This window comes from Orcinus orca, chromosome 20, assembly GCF_937001465.1.
Source record: "Orcinus orca chromosome 20, mOrcOrc1.1, whole genome shotgun sequence".
NCBI classification, from domain to species: domain Eukaryota; kingdom Metazoa; phylum Chordata; class Mammalia; order Artiodactyla; family Delphinidae; genus Orcinus; species Orcinus orca.
In genome coordinates, this window is record NC_064578.1 from 17,663,379 (window position 1) to 17,679,030 (window position 15,652).

The 15,652-nt window shown below is 42.5% G+C and overlaps 1 protein-coding gene across 1 annotated transcript in view; it reads right to left on the reverse strand.

Annotated features, from left to right (window-relative positions):
• Window positions 1-15,652, reverse strand: part of TANGO6 (transport and golgi organization 6 homolog) — a 177,481-nt gene that overhangs the window by 24,331 nt on the left and 137,498 nt on the right. The window contains exon 17 of the mRNA XM_033434253.2: window positions 7,708-7,821. Coding sequence (XP_033290144.1) covers window positions 7,708-7,821 — 114 coding nt within the window. The remainder of the gene's footprint in view (window positions 1-7,707; window positions 7,822-15,652) is intronic.

The following is a 15,652-nucleotide window of genomic DNA, read 5'->3' on the forward strand; positions in this document are numbered from 1 at the left end:
AGGGGGAAAACAGTGTTGGAGATCAAATCAATTCCAAACATGTAAGTCCTTTTGGTTTAATATCTACAAAGCTTCTAGGTTCTTATGCATTTTCCCAGTCGAGTTGGTGTCCATCATGAGGAGGAACAAGGTGACGTATGCAATCATGAGATGCTTGCAGAGTTGAAAGGCTGGATTCCATGTAACAGAACCTGCCTTCCAAAATCTGAGATGACCAATGGTGAGGGCCTGGCATGATAAAGGGTAAGGTTCTAAAGTTCCAGCCATGAAAGAAATTGCCTATTCATTTAGATTGAATATAAAATTATCTTTGGTGGGTTTTAAACAATCATTCAAAAACCCACCAAATCTATGGACCAGACAGTAGTAGTGGTTGTGGTGGTGGGAGTGATAATAATAATAACAACACCTCCACTATAATCATCATCGTTGTTGTCTTTTATATTTGAGACACTCCACTCAGAACAGGCTCTTCTCAAGATACAGCAATAATGAACAGATGGAGAAGCATAAGCACAAGACAGAAAGGACTATGGAATGCTAAGGGTCTGTTATGGGTTGGATCATGTCCGCCGCCTCCCCCCAAAAATGTATGTTGAGGTCTTAGGCCCCGGTACCTCAGAGTGTGACCTTACCTTATTTGGAAACAGAGTTGTTGTGATGTAACTAGTTAAGATAAGGTCATACTGGAGCAGGGTGGGCCCCTAACCCAATATGACTGGTATCCTTACAAGAAGAAAGCCATGTTTACATGACAGAGACACACAGGGAGAATGCATGTGACCACAAAGGCAGAGATTGGAGTAACACAGCTGCAAGTCAATAAACACTAAGGATTGCCAGCAAACCACTGGAAGCTGGGGAAAGGCAAGGAAGGATTTCCCTACAGGCTTCAGAGGGAGCATGGCCCACCTTGATTTGGGACTTCTGGCCTCCAGAACTATAAGTAAATATTTGTTGTTTTAAGCACCCGATTTGTGGTACTTTGTTACAGCAGCCCTAGGAAACTGATATGGGGGCCTAAGAGGATTTTTTCTTCTAAGATTGAAATGCAGCAACAGCAAGGAGAATGTCTAAGAGTGAGTCAGAGGGAAATGTCTGTAGGGGAAGAAACATTCATAAACTTACAATATATTTTAAAATCTCTCTATGCCTCTGTCTCTACGGCATCGTAAACAATATCCAAAAAGGCTAAATTCTCATTAAATGCCATTTATCAATACTACCAATGTGTAAACACCCAAGCCTGGGACAGTAGCGGATGACCAACAGAACTGCTGCCCTGGTCAACTGGCCGTAGCCTTATGCTCCCAGGAAGGAGCGATGCTCCTTAATTTCGGTCTGAAATGACTCTCCCAAGCACTTTTTCAAAGTTTACAAGAGGAGTAATTATTACCTGGATCCCAGTCATTTTAATATAAATGTTCTTTTCATTTGCTCCTCACATGGAGCCTTCGATCTGTTAAAAGGAGCAGTGTCTGTGGAACTAGCTCTGGGAAGGAAACTGGGCTCATTTAACTATATCCATAGCACACACACACAAAAAAAAACCCCACAACAAATGCTCTCAAAATAACTTTCAGGGGCTTCCCTGGTGGCGCAGTGGTTGGGCGTCTGCCTGCCGATGCAGGGGACATGGGTTCGTGCCCCGGTCCGGGAGGATCCCACATGCCACGAAGTGGCTGGGCCCGTGAGCCATGGCCGCTGGGCTTGCGCGTCCGGAGCCTGTGCTCCGCAACGGGCGAGGCCGCGACGGTGAGAGGCCCGTCTACCGCAAAAAAAAAAAGGGGGAAGAAAAAAATAATAACTTTCAGGATAAAACAAAACCAAAGGAAGGAAAGTTTCCATTCAGTCTGTCCCTTCACTTATAACTTGCTGCTTGTGCTGTGTCAGAGATTAAGTACCACATCCTCCCTCAGGTCCTAGTTCTCAGTCTGGACAGACAAGCACAAGGTAAACCCAGGACGCATGCGCTAATCTTTTTGTACGGACCATGTGTAACTGCTGTCATTAAACAAGCATAACATCATACACAAACTATTTTCTTTTTTTTTCTTTTTAGCCACAGTTTGCTTTCTCTCTCACAAAGAAGTAGGAGAGTAACTTCCAACTGCACAAAAGTTAGTGAAACCACTATTCCTAATGTTACTAAGAATAGGCTTCTATCAACAGAATTCAATATTGGACTCGAAAGAAGGAATTAAAAACCATTCCTGGGTGGAGGCCTGGATTTGGCTGTGAACCTGATTCAGCCATCAATTAATAATTAATCCCAAACTCTTCCCCCTGAAGATGCTTCCAGGTTTTGCTTATTTTTGAAGATATGAGATGGTGTTAGGGTTGGCTGTCATCTTGAAGGAATGAATTCTAAAGCCTACTATTTAACTCTCACTAGATAGAGTAGAGAATAGATTATTCTTTTGTCATTTAAAATTAGGGATTAGGCACTTCCCTGGTGGCGCGGTAGTCGGGAATCCGCCTGCCAATGCGGGGGACACGGGTTCGAGACCTGGTCCGGGAAGATCCCACATGCCGCAGATCAACTTAAGCCTGTGCGCCACGGCTACTGAGCCTGCACTCTAGAGCCTATGAGTCACAACTACTGAGCCCACGTGCCACAACTACTGAAGCCCGGGCGCCTAGAGCTAGTGCTCTGCAACAAGACAGGCCACAGCAATGAGAAGCCCACGCACCGCAACGAAAAGCAGCCCCCACTCAAAGCAACTAGAGAAAGCCTGCATGCAGCAACGAAGACCCAACGCAGCCAAAAGAAAAAAAATTTTTTTTAATTAAAAAAAAAAAAAAAAGCAAGGGAGAAAGTTTCAGTATTAAAATGTCACCATACTTAGTCACTACAAAACCTTGTGTGAAGTTCTCCAGTATTTCACAGTTCTTCTAAGAAGTCAACTTTCAGTAAACTATGCAGAGGACTGTAGTAGTAATTACCTAAATAAATCTAGAACTATGGTCAACCCCAAATCACTGATTCTTAAGATAATCATTTTTTTTCCATTGTACATACAGTTGATTCTCATTATTTATGGTAGTTGTGTTCTACAAAGTTGTGTGAACTGAATTAATGGATACTGAACCACTGCTCCTAAGGGAAATACCAGGTTAGGATTCTGAGAGCCTCTGGTCACACCAAATCACTCATTCAAAAATCTTTTTCTTGGGCTTTCCTGGTGGCGCAGTGGTTGAGAGTCCACCTGCCCATGCAGGGGACACGGGTTCGTGTCCCGGTCCGGGAAGATCCCACATGCCGCGGAGCGGCTGGGCCAGTGAGCCATGGCCGCGGAGCCTGTGCTCCGCAACAGGAGAGGCCACAACAGTGAGAGGCCCGCATACCGCAAAAAAAAAAAAAAAAATCTTTTTCTTGAAAATCAAAACTACAGTGAGGTACCACCTCACACCAGTCAGAATGGCCATCATTAAAAAGCCTACAAATAACACATGCCGGAGAGAGTGTGGAGAAAAGAGAACCCTCTTACACTGTTGGTGGGAATGTAAATTGGTGCAGCCACTATGGAAAACCAGTATGGAGGTTCCTCCAAAAACTAAAAATAGAGTTGCCATATGATTCAGCAATCCCACTCCTAGGCATATATCCAGACAAAACTATAATTCAAAAAGATACATGCACCCCTATGTTCATAGCAGCACTATCTACAATAACCAAGATATGGCAACAACCTAAATGTCCATCAACAGATGAATGGATAAAGAAGATATGGGGTATATATACACTGGAATATTACTCTGCCATCAAAAAGAATGAAATAATTCCATTTGCAGCAACATGGATGGATTATCATACTAAGTGAAGTAAAGACAGAAAGAGAAAGGCAAATACCATATGATAGCAATTCTATGTGGAATCTAAAATATGATACAAATCAACATATCTACCAAACAAAAACAGACCCACAGATACAGAGGATAGACTTGTGGTTGCCAACAGGGAGGTGGGGTAGGGGAGGGAAGGAATGGGAGTCTGGGATTCACAGAGGCAAACCATTATATATAGGATGGACAAAAAATAGGATCATACTGTATAGCACAGGGAACTATATTCAACATTCTGTGATAAACCGTAATGGAAAAGAATACACACACACACACACACACACACACACACGTATGTATATATATACATATATATTTTTTAAAAAAACGGAGTCACTTTGCTGTACAGAAGAAATTAACATTGTGAATCAACTATACTTCAGTAAAATTTTAAAAATATATTTTTCTTTTCTTTCTGTTCTCTACACTGGATAATTTCTATTGCTCTACCTGCAAATTCACTTATTCTTTCCTTGGTCATCTCCATTCTGCTTTTAATTCCATTAAATTATTTTTAAAAAAATCTCAGATATTATAGTTTTAGTTCTAGAACTTCAATATGGCTTTTTTTTTTTTTTGCGGTACATGGACCTCTCCCGCTGCGGAGCACAGGCTCCGGACGTGCAGGCCCAGCAGCCATGGCTCACGGGCCCAGCCGCTCTGCAGCATGTGGGATCCTCCCAGACCAGGGCACGAACCCGTGTCCCCTGCATCAGCAGGCGGACTCTCAACTACTGCGCCACCAGGGAAGCCCCAATATGGCTTTTAAAAAAAAATTGTTTCTATTTCTTTGCTGAGATTTCCTATCTTTTATTTAACTGCAGGCATATTTTTCTGTTACTTCCTTGAGGATAATTACAGTAGCTGCATTAAATTCCTTGCCTGATAATTCTAACATCAGGATTATCTTGGGGCTGGTCTCAGTTAATTTTCTTTTCTACTGGGAATATGTTCCATTTTCCTGGTGTTTTATATATTGAGTATTTTGGGTTGTATCCTGGACATTATGAATGTTATGTTATGGAGACTGGACCCTGTTCTCCAATTAGTGCATTTTTTTTTCTTTTTTTAAAAATCAGGTAATTATCTTGCTTGGTTTACGGGTCAGCCAGAGATGTGGGCACACAGAATTTAGGAATCCTCTCTCTGGATCTTTCCCTTCCAGGATCCCCCCTTTCTCTCCTGTAGCTGTGGTTCCCCCAGATTCAGTCTTCTGGTTCCCCAGCCCCAAAAGACTGTGATTTCTCCACCAGTACCCCTAATGCACTGCACACCTCCCTAGACATAACCTGCCCCTAGGCTGAAAGCCAAGAAAATGGGAACTTACTCTATACAGCACCTCTCCTCTAAACATGGACACTCCATGAGAATCTGCCTGCTTCTGACCACTCTTTAGTGTCCTCGGCTAACTACTTACTATGTTATGTCCAGAGTTCATAGTTGTTATCTGAACGAGGGCCAGTCTGGTAGGCTGTTGCTCAGTCATTACTGTCCCAGTTATTCATTATTGTCTTTGGAATGAATTTAGGAATATGGATGTTCTAAACATTTACAATTCTTAGAATAAACAAGTCACCTTGCAAAGACTTAACTTGGGAAAAGCTGGATAGTTAGGCACAATTTTCTCATGCTGCCGCCCAGCTCATCTCCTCCACGATGAGGAGGGCTGTTCTTAACTCTGAGGCCAACAGAAGGTACAGACAGGTCTAAACATACCTCCTTCTCCTGGGTGTTCCTCATAAATTCAATTTTCAGCAAAGGTAAGGCAGAGTGAGCTTAAAGGGGGTTCCCTTCTAGCTTCAGGCTATACTTGGGAATCAGTGAATAAACAGATACGATCATAAGGCCAAAACAAGGCTAAGCAGAGAAAATAAGTGTTTCAATAAGAAAGTGAATGCTGTATTTCCCTCCAATGTGGATATTCTGGCTATCTGCAAATGGGAAAGAGGTGAAAGCTACCTCATCAGTTGGGGGTGGTAATGTCTTCCCCTCTCTGATCCCAATCTATCTCCTGATTTTCTGGACCTCTACCTCTTACTGGGCTCTCTGCTTTCTTTTCAAGCTGCCAGAACCACAGTTTCTTGGTTGGCACATCTATGAGCAACAGAGAATTCACTGAAACCTAGGATTATCTTTTGGCACTCCACAGCTTGAGAGATAGTGATTAGAAGGAAAAAAACAAAACGAAACTTCAACAACAGGGTGGCATTTTCATTTCAGCTGTTCCTGGGGGCAAAACAGAACAGTAAAGAAAATCTTAGATTGAAAGCTTTGTGGTTATCTCTGCTTCTCATTAAAGTGCCCCAATTATAATCACACCTACGATTACAAGATTTAACACACCTGGTCTCAAGGATGCGGCAGGAAGAGGAATCATACCCTCATCCCATCCCGTTTCCTTTTCTTTATTCACTGAGTAAGCACGATTTATAAATTCCAGTGAGTGCAGACTAGAGGTGGTTTGGAGAACAGAGGTTTTTCATTCACGTGGCTTTTTCAAAGTGGCAAAAATCTTCCATGGCCTCAAATTATTTTAGTACTGGTGAGACAAGCAGTGTTGCTTTCATTGGCTACACACTGATGTGAGAAACCTGGATAGAGTTTCTTTCTATTTCTTCTCTCACTTTACTAACCAGACAGTTTGCTCTGCTACGGACACACAGACACATGCACACACACTCTTACTGAGTAAGGGTGTGTACACTTACAGAGTTTCTAAGATTTATTTTAAGAGTGTTGTAACTCAAATTTTAAAATAAATTTTGAAATAATTTTAGATTTACAGAAAAGTTGTGAAGACAATAGAGAATTCCTGTATACTCCTCACCCAGTTTCCCCTATTGTTAACAACTTATATAACAATGGTATATTTGTCAAGAGTTGTGTAGATCTTGACAGTGGGTAAAAAACACTGACTCTTTCTTAATTCCATTTTGTACAGCAGATTCTCAACAAGAGCAGTGTGTACCCTAAAACAAGTACCTGAGATATCAAGTTATGATCTCTATGTCCCCCACTCCTACCAAGGTCCTAGATAATTACTAGGGGATAACGCTTGTACAAAAATGGTGTCAGAAACTTGATATGGCAAAATTCTAGCATGAACAAAGCCATGTGTCTGACAAAACACTTTTCTAATGGCTTCAATGACACTTAGTTAAATACTGATGTGCCAGCCACAGACGAGCATTGTGGATGCCAGGAAGTGAATTATTAATGCAAATTCTCTTTATAAAGTCAACTGGGAATGAATTTCCATTAAAATCAAGAAGAAAATTAATTTAGAGGTCACTCATTCTCAGCATACATATGGATATATAAACCTTCTTCCTGGACTGTCCACACACTGGGGAGAAATCCAGCCAAACCCACTTGGGGGAGGAATAAAAGTTTAATTTATGCAACAACTAAAATCTCATGGATTGAACTCACAGCTAGAAAGGAAACATTTGAAATGAGGCCCTTTAGTGATTCTGTATGAACAATGAGATAAGTCAGGAAGACAAATCACTCAAGTTCAGGCTATAGAGGCAGGCTTGGTGCAGTCCAGCTAGCTCACCCTGGAACCTGTCCCTCTGAGGGGAATGCTGGGACCCAGAATCTCAACCTGTAAACTTGTGCCCTGGTTTTTCTGCAGTGGTTAGTGAGCAGTCTGCCTAATATGATACAGAGGAAAAAGAGACTCATTGAAGATGCAAACAATACAATCTGCCTGCAAACAATACAATCCCTGCTGACTGATTCATCTGTATGAATTCATCCGGTAAAAAGGTTCAAGGCCTCCCCTGGTGAAAGGAAGACTGATGAACAGATAAAGAACAAACAGGTAGGGAATTTGCAAATGGTAAGAGACTGACTTACCTCAGTAGCTTTCTGGCTGAGTCCCCGAAGCAGCAGCACAATCACATGGACAGCAGCTCTGCGCACCTGAACTTCATGGTCTGTTTTAGCCACAGCAATCAGACAAGTTGTTACCTAGGAGGGTAAGGGAAAAAGAAGTGAATAAAAATCAGGATTGCACAATTACCTAAAACCTTTCAACTGTGTTCCACATTCTACACATTCATCACAAACAATCTGGCTTAGAGTGGTGGGTTGCTTCCTCATTCTCCATGAAGAGGGAGAGATATAGTGCTAGAGATCTTGATTTAGTCTGGCTTTTCTGGAAAGGGGCAAAATCTGGTTTGGAATTCAGGAGGGAGACTAGGGAGTGGGAAGGAATACAGGTATATAATAAAGGTATGGTCAAAGGTGAATATTTCCTCAAAAGTGGGAAGAACTGTTACTTGCCCCACTCTGGGGACATCAAATTGAAGGAAGAAAAAATAGTCTGAAACACAGTGGCTTCTAGGGACGGAGGACCATGGAGATTTAGCTAAGTAGGCTTCAGAGTTCAAGGTCTGGCATGAATATCAGTGTGCCAACTGATGAAAGTTTCAGCCCAGGGATAGAGAAATACATAAATATTCAAACTGATCTTCTTCTAGCGTGTGCAGACGTCCTGGTACACTACAATTCTAGTGTACACCCACGTGAGTTACCAGGGGCCAATTGCTGAGACTCCCTGACTGGGATTCTTCATTTGTGGAATGGTTCTTTCAGTGCTCATTTACTTTAGAAGACAGCTCTATAACAGAAAGGACTTACAAATTACTTGCAAAACATGGTAATGTTTACTTGCAGATATAGCTGATAATTATATGTCATAAAACGAGAAAATTTCTATATCCTGTACCAGCCATCCTGCCCCCACCCTGCTCTGGGTAGACACAAAAATATTCTAAAACCTCCATAAAGAGATACCATTAGAAAACAACAAACAGCAACAAACCTTTCTGAGGTATTTGTGCAAGAATGAAAAGGTAAAAACAAAAATTTTGAAAGTGTGACCAATGACAGAAAAAATCTGAAGGTAAGTCTAAATTTCAGTTGGTCTCTCACATACTTTGTTATGTGATTTACTGTGTGAGTGTATATCTTGGCCAACTGTGGAAGGCTTTCTAACCATGATAAGAAAATAGCCAGATTGTGTGCTTGGGAACATGTATAAATACATATTATGTTTAAAGAATGGTTTTTTAAAAGGTTTAAAAAAAGAATCCAGGCACAAATGAGGAAATAGGCTTGTGCAGAAATTTTAACTATGCAGGTTGTATTTTTCACAGCTTTCAAACAGTTGGGCATAGTTCAAAGTGTCTAATTAATCAGTGATGGCAAAGGGATTAGAAGAAGTAGCTTGTTCTTAAATATAATTGCATCTGTGATGCACTGGCATTTAATCAAGTTGTACATCTATTAGGCAAACTTGACGCTTACAAGTGAATGGAAATCCCAGAAAAGCTCAACTCTTTGGGGGATGTTTTTCAATAAGATCCAGCAAGCTGCTTCTGCTTTTGACCTGGAACCCTGACTCGAGGTCATCAGTGGCTTCCATGCCTCTAGCATTAACAGTAGAAGCAATTCAGTCCTAGGAGGAGTCCCTTGGGTGACCTCCAAACAGGCAACAATATAATAGGTACCTCCACTTGCAGGCTTAGTATTTAAGAGGTAAGAGCTGAAACCAGAAACAAGTTAGAGCTAGGTTGAGTCCTTCCTGACACATAAAAGATTAGCTTATTCAGTCTGATAACTAAAGTATGAAAGCCAGCCCAGGGCCATGTAATGCTCAGACTCCCCCAAGCCTTTTTCCTGCTTCCCTCTAGGTTTAGTTTGGGGCCCGTGTTTCCACATTTGGCGGGCAAAAGCCTCCGAGCCTGGAATCCCACCGGTGTCCAGCTTTGCCACCTCTGTTCTGCCTCACTATGCTGGTGGGCCATGCCTCTGCCTCAGGGCTCAGTGTAGCACCAGCTCTGACTGTCGGGCATTTATTCCACAATCAGGAGGGGCAGAAGCACCCTGGCTGGAAAAGGGCTTCCCCTGCAAGGCCAGTCCCTGCATGCCAGTGCCGCCCTGCAGGTGTGACCGGGAGGAGCTGGCTGTTACAAGCCCTACTGAGATCAGCCGGAATGGCCTCCTGCTCTTAGTGATTTATGCACCAGATTGTACCAAGTCCACCTGCAATCAGCCATCCAGGACAATCAGGAAGAAGCCTGTGAACAGAAGAGTTCCTGGACCTTCCTCAACACCTCTGTCACAGGACCAAATCCCATGAAAGGAACAATGTTCGGTTGTGCAAAATGTTTTTAAAGCACCAGAATTTTAATATGGTCTTGCAGATATCATTGAAAGATAAGAACAGCCTCTGTTCATGTCAAGCTCCCGCAACCAACTTGTAACGTTGCTCTTCTACAAGCCAGTGGGGTAGCCTCCTCGTCAAACACCAGAAGCGGGGAGGTCGCATGGCCACTCTCTTCCATCTGTCCAGTCTGAACAAGTCGCCCCCATGGCCAGTCTCTCTCACCTCCAACCCCAAGGACATACTCAACACTGCCTTCCACCCCCGCCTAAAAGCTTTGGCGGACAGATAGATGATGTAAGGTTTTTACTAATGTATGAACTGGAAGTCTTCCTAAAGGGCAGAAACCCATTCCATGGGATCTTCATGTTACCTGCCCTAAGGGTCAATGTACCTATTCTAGTAAACCAAACTATGGAAGGATTTTTTTTTTAATTGGCTAAATTATGTAAATCATCCATTTTTGAAAGCCATGCAGAGACAAAAATGACGACTGCTTTGGAAACGCTAAAGGTCAGTTTAAGCAATTTTACACTCGATAGGAGCCAACAGAAATACAGAAAACATCACTCCCCGAACAGCTGGCACGCACGAAGCATAATCAGAAATATAAATAAAGATAAAACAGATGGCAAGAGTACCAAAAACCAACTTTGGAAAATTCCAGAAGAGAGGTAGCAGAATTGAGGTATCAAGAAAGCATGATTTCAACTTTCCAGCTGCACCTTCATCCCTTTCCCTAAAATCTCCTGCTAAAATTCAGTCTGCTAACTTGTTCGAAACTAGACCATCTGTCCTTCTATTTTGTAAACTAAGAAAAACTTTACCAGCAAAGGCAGGGTGGCCTCTAATTCCCACATGCTTTGCTTTACCTGACATGGGGGACTTCCCTGGTCGTCTAATGGTTAGGACTTTGCCTTCCAATGCAGGGGGTGCAGGTTCGATCCCTGGTCTGGGAGCTAGGATCCCACATGCCTCAAGGCCAAAAAACCAAAACATAAAATGAAGCAATATTGTAACAAATTCTATAAAGACTTAAAAAAAAAAACCTGACGTGGAACAGAACCGTGGTGGCTCCGTTGCTTCCTTGAGGTTTCCCAGGACATCTACCCGAGCCCTCATCTCAGTGCATGAGCTGTCACTTAGGAAGCCGCACTGATTGTGGCAAATCTGGTAATCAATTCAGATCATTTAGTGGATCAGAGGTGATAGCTCTGCATCAGACCCCAAAGCTTGGGTTCGTGGAATTCTGGGCACTACCTTACAAGTGGCTTGCTCCTGCACTTGTCACCTGGGGCATACCTTATTTGCTGTACCGGGGATGGGCCTCTCGCTGTGGTTCCCTTAAATCATATTTACTTTTCATGGAGAATGATAAAGATGAAAGAGCCTATCAAGATTTGGTTTTAAGCAATACAGTTCTTGACAAGAACAAGGAAAAACTGGAGAGCAATAATAATGCTCTCCAAACAGATTAAATCTTGACATCAACAGAGAGGAAAAACCTGAATTCCCAGTACAGAGACTGTGGAAGGGTTGGTCCTATCCCTTACGTTCCTTCCCTACCAGCAAGCACTGTCACGCAACAGACAGGGCCCAAGTCTGGACCACGCAACAGGGAGGACAGCTTTCTTCAGATGCCCAAGAACCACAGGTATGACTCCCAGATCAGATCACATCAGAAGAGCCTATGGTGGTTGGTTTGTTCAATTTTACATCAAAACAAGTTACACTTCCCCTCTTTCTCTGCCTGGCTAACACTTGATCAATGTGACTTTCTTGCTGTCAGGTAAACCCCGACAGTTTACCTGAGGGTCCCAGCTCCGTGTTCCCTCAGCACCTTGGGCTTGTCCTAGATCACTCTAGTCCACTGTTTATTTATCCCTCTGTGTTTCACACTCTACTGAGATTTCCTTGGGGGAAGAGATTGGGTCCTTTGTCTGTGTCCTCTAACATACCTGGCACATGACACACGAAGAAGAATTCCTTCAGTTTGCAGCCAAAGACAAGTTTCCCCAGAGTTAAGGCTCCTTCTCCACCAGTACACACTGGGGCCAAGCATTTCTGAGACTACAAGAAACTTCAAGAGTTTTCATGAGACACTGAAAGAACTGTCGTAGAAGACACAATGATCTTTCAAAATAAGTTAGAGCATTTCATTCCTCTGCTTTGGCTTCCCATCTCACTCCCAGGAAAAGCCGAAGCCCAGAATGCTCTCTCCCCATGTACCTGCCTGGGTCAGCTCCTGCTCCCTGCATGGCTCTGCTTAAGTCACTCATCAGTGAAGCTTCTCCTGTCCATCCAAGTTCACATACAACAGCAAACTCCCTCCATGTCCCTTGCCTTACTAGATTCATCTCCTTCGCACTTACTCCATCTGGCACAGTATATATTTGTTTACACACTTGCTTGTTTGTTACCTAACTCTCCTCTCTAGCATGTCAGCTCCACAAGGACAGGAACTTCACTGTGTTCAGAGCTGGATCCCCCTCACCTAGCATAAGGCTTGGCTGTAGTCTCATAACTGGCACAGAGTAAGTGCTCAGTAAGTATTTGTCAAATGAAAAACAAATGAATGAAGAATTACTTAAAAGCCAGGCCAAATCTCCCACTTTTTCAATGAGAATGGACAAGAGTGGTCTGACTACAGGAGGACTCAATGGCTGAAATACTAAGACTGTCAGGTGTCCAATCATGTTCAAACTTGCAGTCCACCCAAGGCAGCTGGATGGCACTGATGACATGGCAAGTGTTGGATGCTACATAAAAAGGAACATCTAAAAAGAAGAGACAGAAATTATGTGGGATGGAAACACCTGGTTTTTGAAATCAGTGGGAATATATTGTCTTCTGAAGTTTCACTGCCAAAAGCAAGTGCTATTAAAACAGAGCTACATGACCCTTCCTGTCAGTAGCTTTTCTTACATGGCAACTCCCTCCTTTTTCAAGGGCACAAAAGTAATCTTATAAATGAATTGAAACATTTATTGAGAGACAATATAGAGGAGTGGTTAAGAGCACAGATACAGGAACCAACTGCTTGCATTCAAATCCCAACTTTGCCACTTCCAATCATCATGAACTTGGCAACTGATTTAATTTCTCTGTGCCTCAGTTTCCTCTTTGAGGATTGGATCAGCTGACTTACATAAGGCACTAAGAAGAGTGTTAAGTGCTTGCTATGGTTACTATTTTTTTTTGGCCGCATCACGCAGCATGCAGGATCTTAGTTCCCTGACTAGGGATCGAACCCATGCCCCCTGCAGTGGAAGCGCAGAGTGGACCGCTAGGGAAGTCTCAATTACTATTTTTAAAACATGTAGGAACTTGTCTTCCCAAGTAAGCCTTATCTTCCTCTTCCTTCAATATTAATCAGTAAACACTTACTGAGTACCTACTATATGCCAAATGCTGTGTTTGGCGCTAGGCGGTATACAAAGGTAAATAAAGACTGGTTCTGTCCTTGTTGTGCTCACAATTATTAATGATAATAAACACTCCTGGGATTGATGTTACAGTGTCCAGGTCTCTAGAAGTGGGGCAGGGCCACTGGACAAGGGGTTTGCCTGACAGGTGCCCCCAGGGCAGCAGCTCCTCACATTCAATTCTAAGGTTGAAACAAAAGGAAGGATTCTCTCTTTGTGTTAGCACCCATGGTAAGCAAACAGTCTACTACCTATTCATACTTCATTTCTGAGGGCTTAATAAGCAATGCTCAATTCTTGCTGTGAGCCAGAAGGTTGTAAAGCTAACAAGGCCCTTCATCATGTAGCCTCTGCCTGGTCTCTTGTTTCAGACCTGCTACCAGCTAACCGCTCGTCCCACCCCTTCACTCTAACCTTTTGGATCTTCCTATAGTTCTTCAAACATGTCAGGCTGTCCCACACCACAGTGCCTTTGCACAAGCTGCTCCCTCTGCTGAAATGCTCGCCTCTGCTTTTTTGGGCTACCTAATTTCTACCTGTTCTCCAGATTCAGCTCTAAGAGTCTCTTCCTCCAGCACGTCTTTGATAACACCCAAACCTGACTGAGGGGCTCCTAAAATGTGCTCCCATAGCACCTAGCACAATTAACTGGACTGTAACTGTAATCATTGCTGTTTGTATCTTCCACAGGTTGCCCATGCCCAGAAGACAAGGTATTATCTTTTGGGTTTTGTATTCCTGGCCTGTAACAAAGGGGCCTGGAACACTGCAGGTGTTTGGTAAATGTACAACTGAGGACATTTGAAGGACACTGGTTACCTCTGTTCTCATCTCCTTGCTGTCCATCCTCATCACTGTCATTGTCAGCTCCCTTCAAATGACCAAAATGCTCCTTAAAGAAAAATCTTAATACAGAAAAGTGAAATTTCTTCACTCAAAAATCACCTTCTCAATGGGGCTTACCTTGACTACCCCATTTAGACTGCAACCTCCCCTCCACCTAATGCTATAATCCTGGTCACCCTTACTTGCTCTACTTTTTCTTATTTTCCACAGAACTTATCATTGTCTACCATACTATATATTTTAATATGTATATCATTTACTGTCTGTCTCCTCTCCCTAGAACGTAAGCTCCATGCCGATGGGAATCACTGTCCATTTTGAAGAATGATATGTTGTAGGTGTCCAGAATGCTGCTTGGCATGTAGTAGGCTCTCAGTAACAATTGCTGAATAAATCACTGTATTACTCATATACATTATCCCTACATCCTTGTAACAATCCTGCATTATAGATATTTTAATCCCATTTTCTAGGTCAGGAAACCAAGCCCAGAGTCTAGGTCATCTGACCAAGTGAACACAGGTAAGTGGGTGGTGGGACAGGGCCTCATTTATTCCCATCCCCAAGTATGCTTGGAAATTTGGTTCTCTTTCAATAGGTCGGGTGGTCTCCAGAAAGATGATACTTCTTAAATGTTACAAAACCTGCTTTAGCTCAATCTTTCTAATTAACCAAACCAAGAAATTTTCCCAACACTTTCAACAGGAAATCATATGCCACCAGCATGCAACAGTCTCCTTAAGAGAGAGAAAGGAAAGAAGACCTAGGAACTCAAACAGAAATACGGTCTCAGTTTTTGGGTTCAGAGAAGATCATGATGTCAGGCACAGTTTGAGTTCATTGGCTTTAGAAAATGTATGGGATACTGTCAAATCTGAGCTGACTCACTTGGAGATCTGGGGGAAATTTTTATTCAGCTCATGGCCATGTTTAAAAAAACTGGGGGATGCTTACTCAACTTTGTGAGTACACTAAAAACCACTGAACTATACCCTTTAAGTGGGTGAATTGTATAGTATGTGAATTCTATCTCTGTTATTAAGAATAATAATATTTGGGTTTGGTTCAGATCATGGTCCACGAGCTTGTTTCAGTTCATGGCTTATGGTTCACTTTGGGTTGAGTCATGTGAACAGATCAAATAAACAGAGGAAAACAAACGTGGGAACCATTTCAAAATTTGACCCAGATTATTTATAACAGACTGAAATCTTTAGCTGCTATAACCAAATAGACCTGCAAAGTCCTTAAGTGTTACAAGTTAATACACTAAAGAATAAGAGATTTGCAAAGTGCCATCCAAAACAAATAAAAATCAGGCGCCCAATGGTTCATGTATATTAGAGGACTAAAAGGTTTT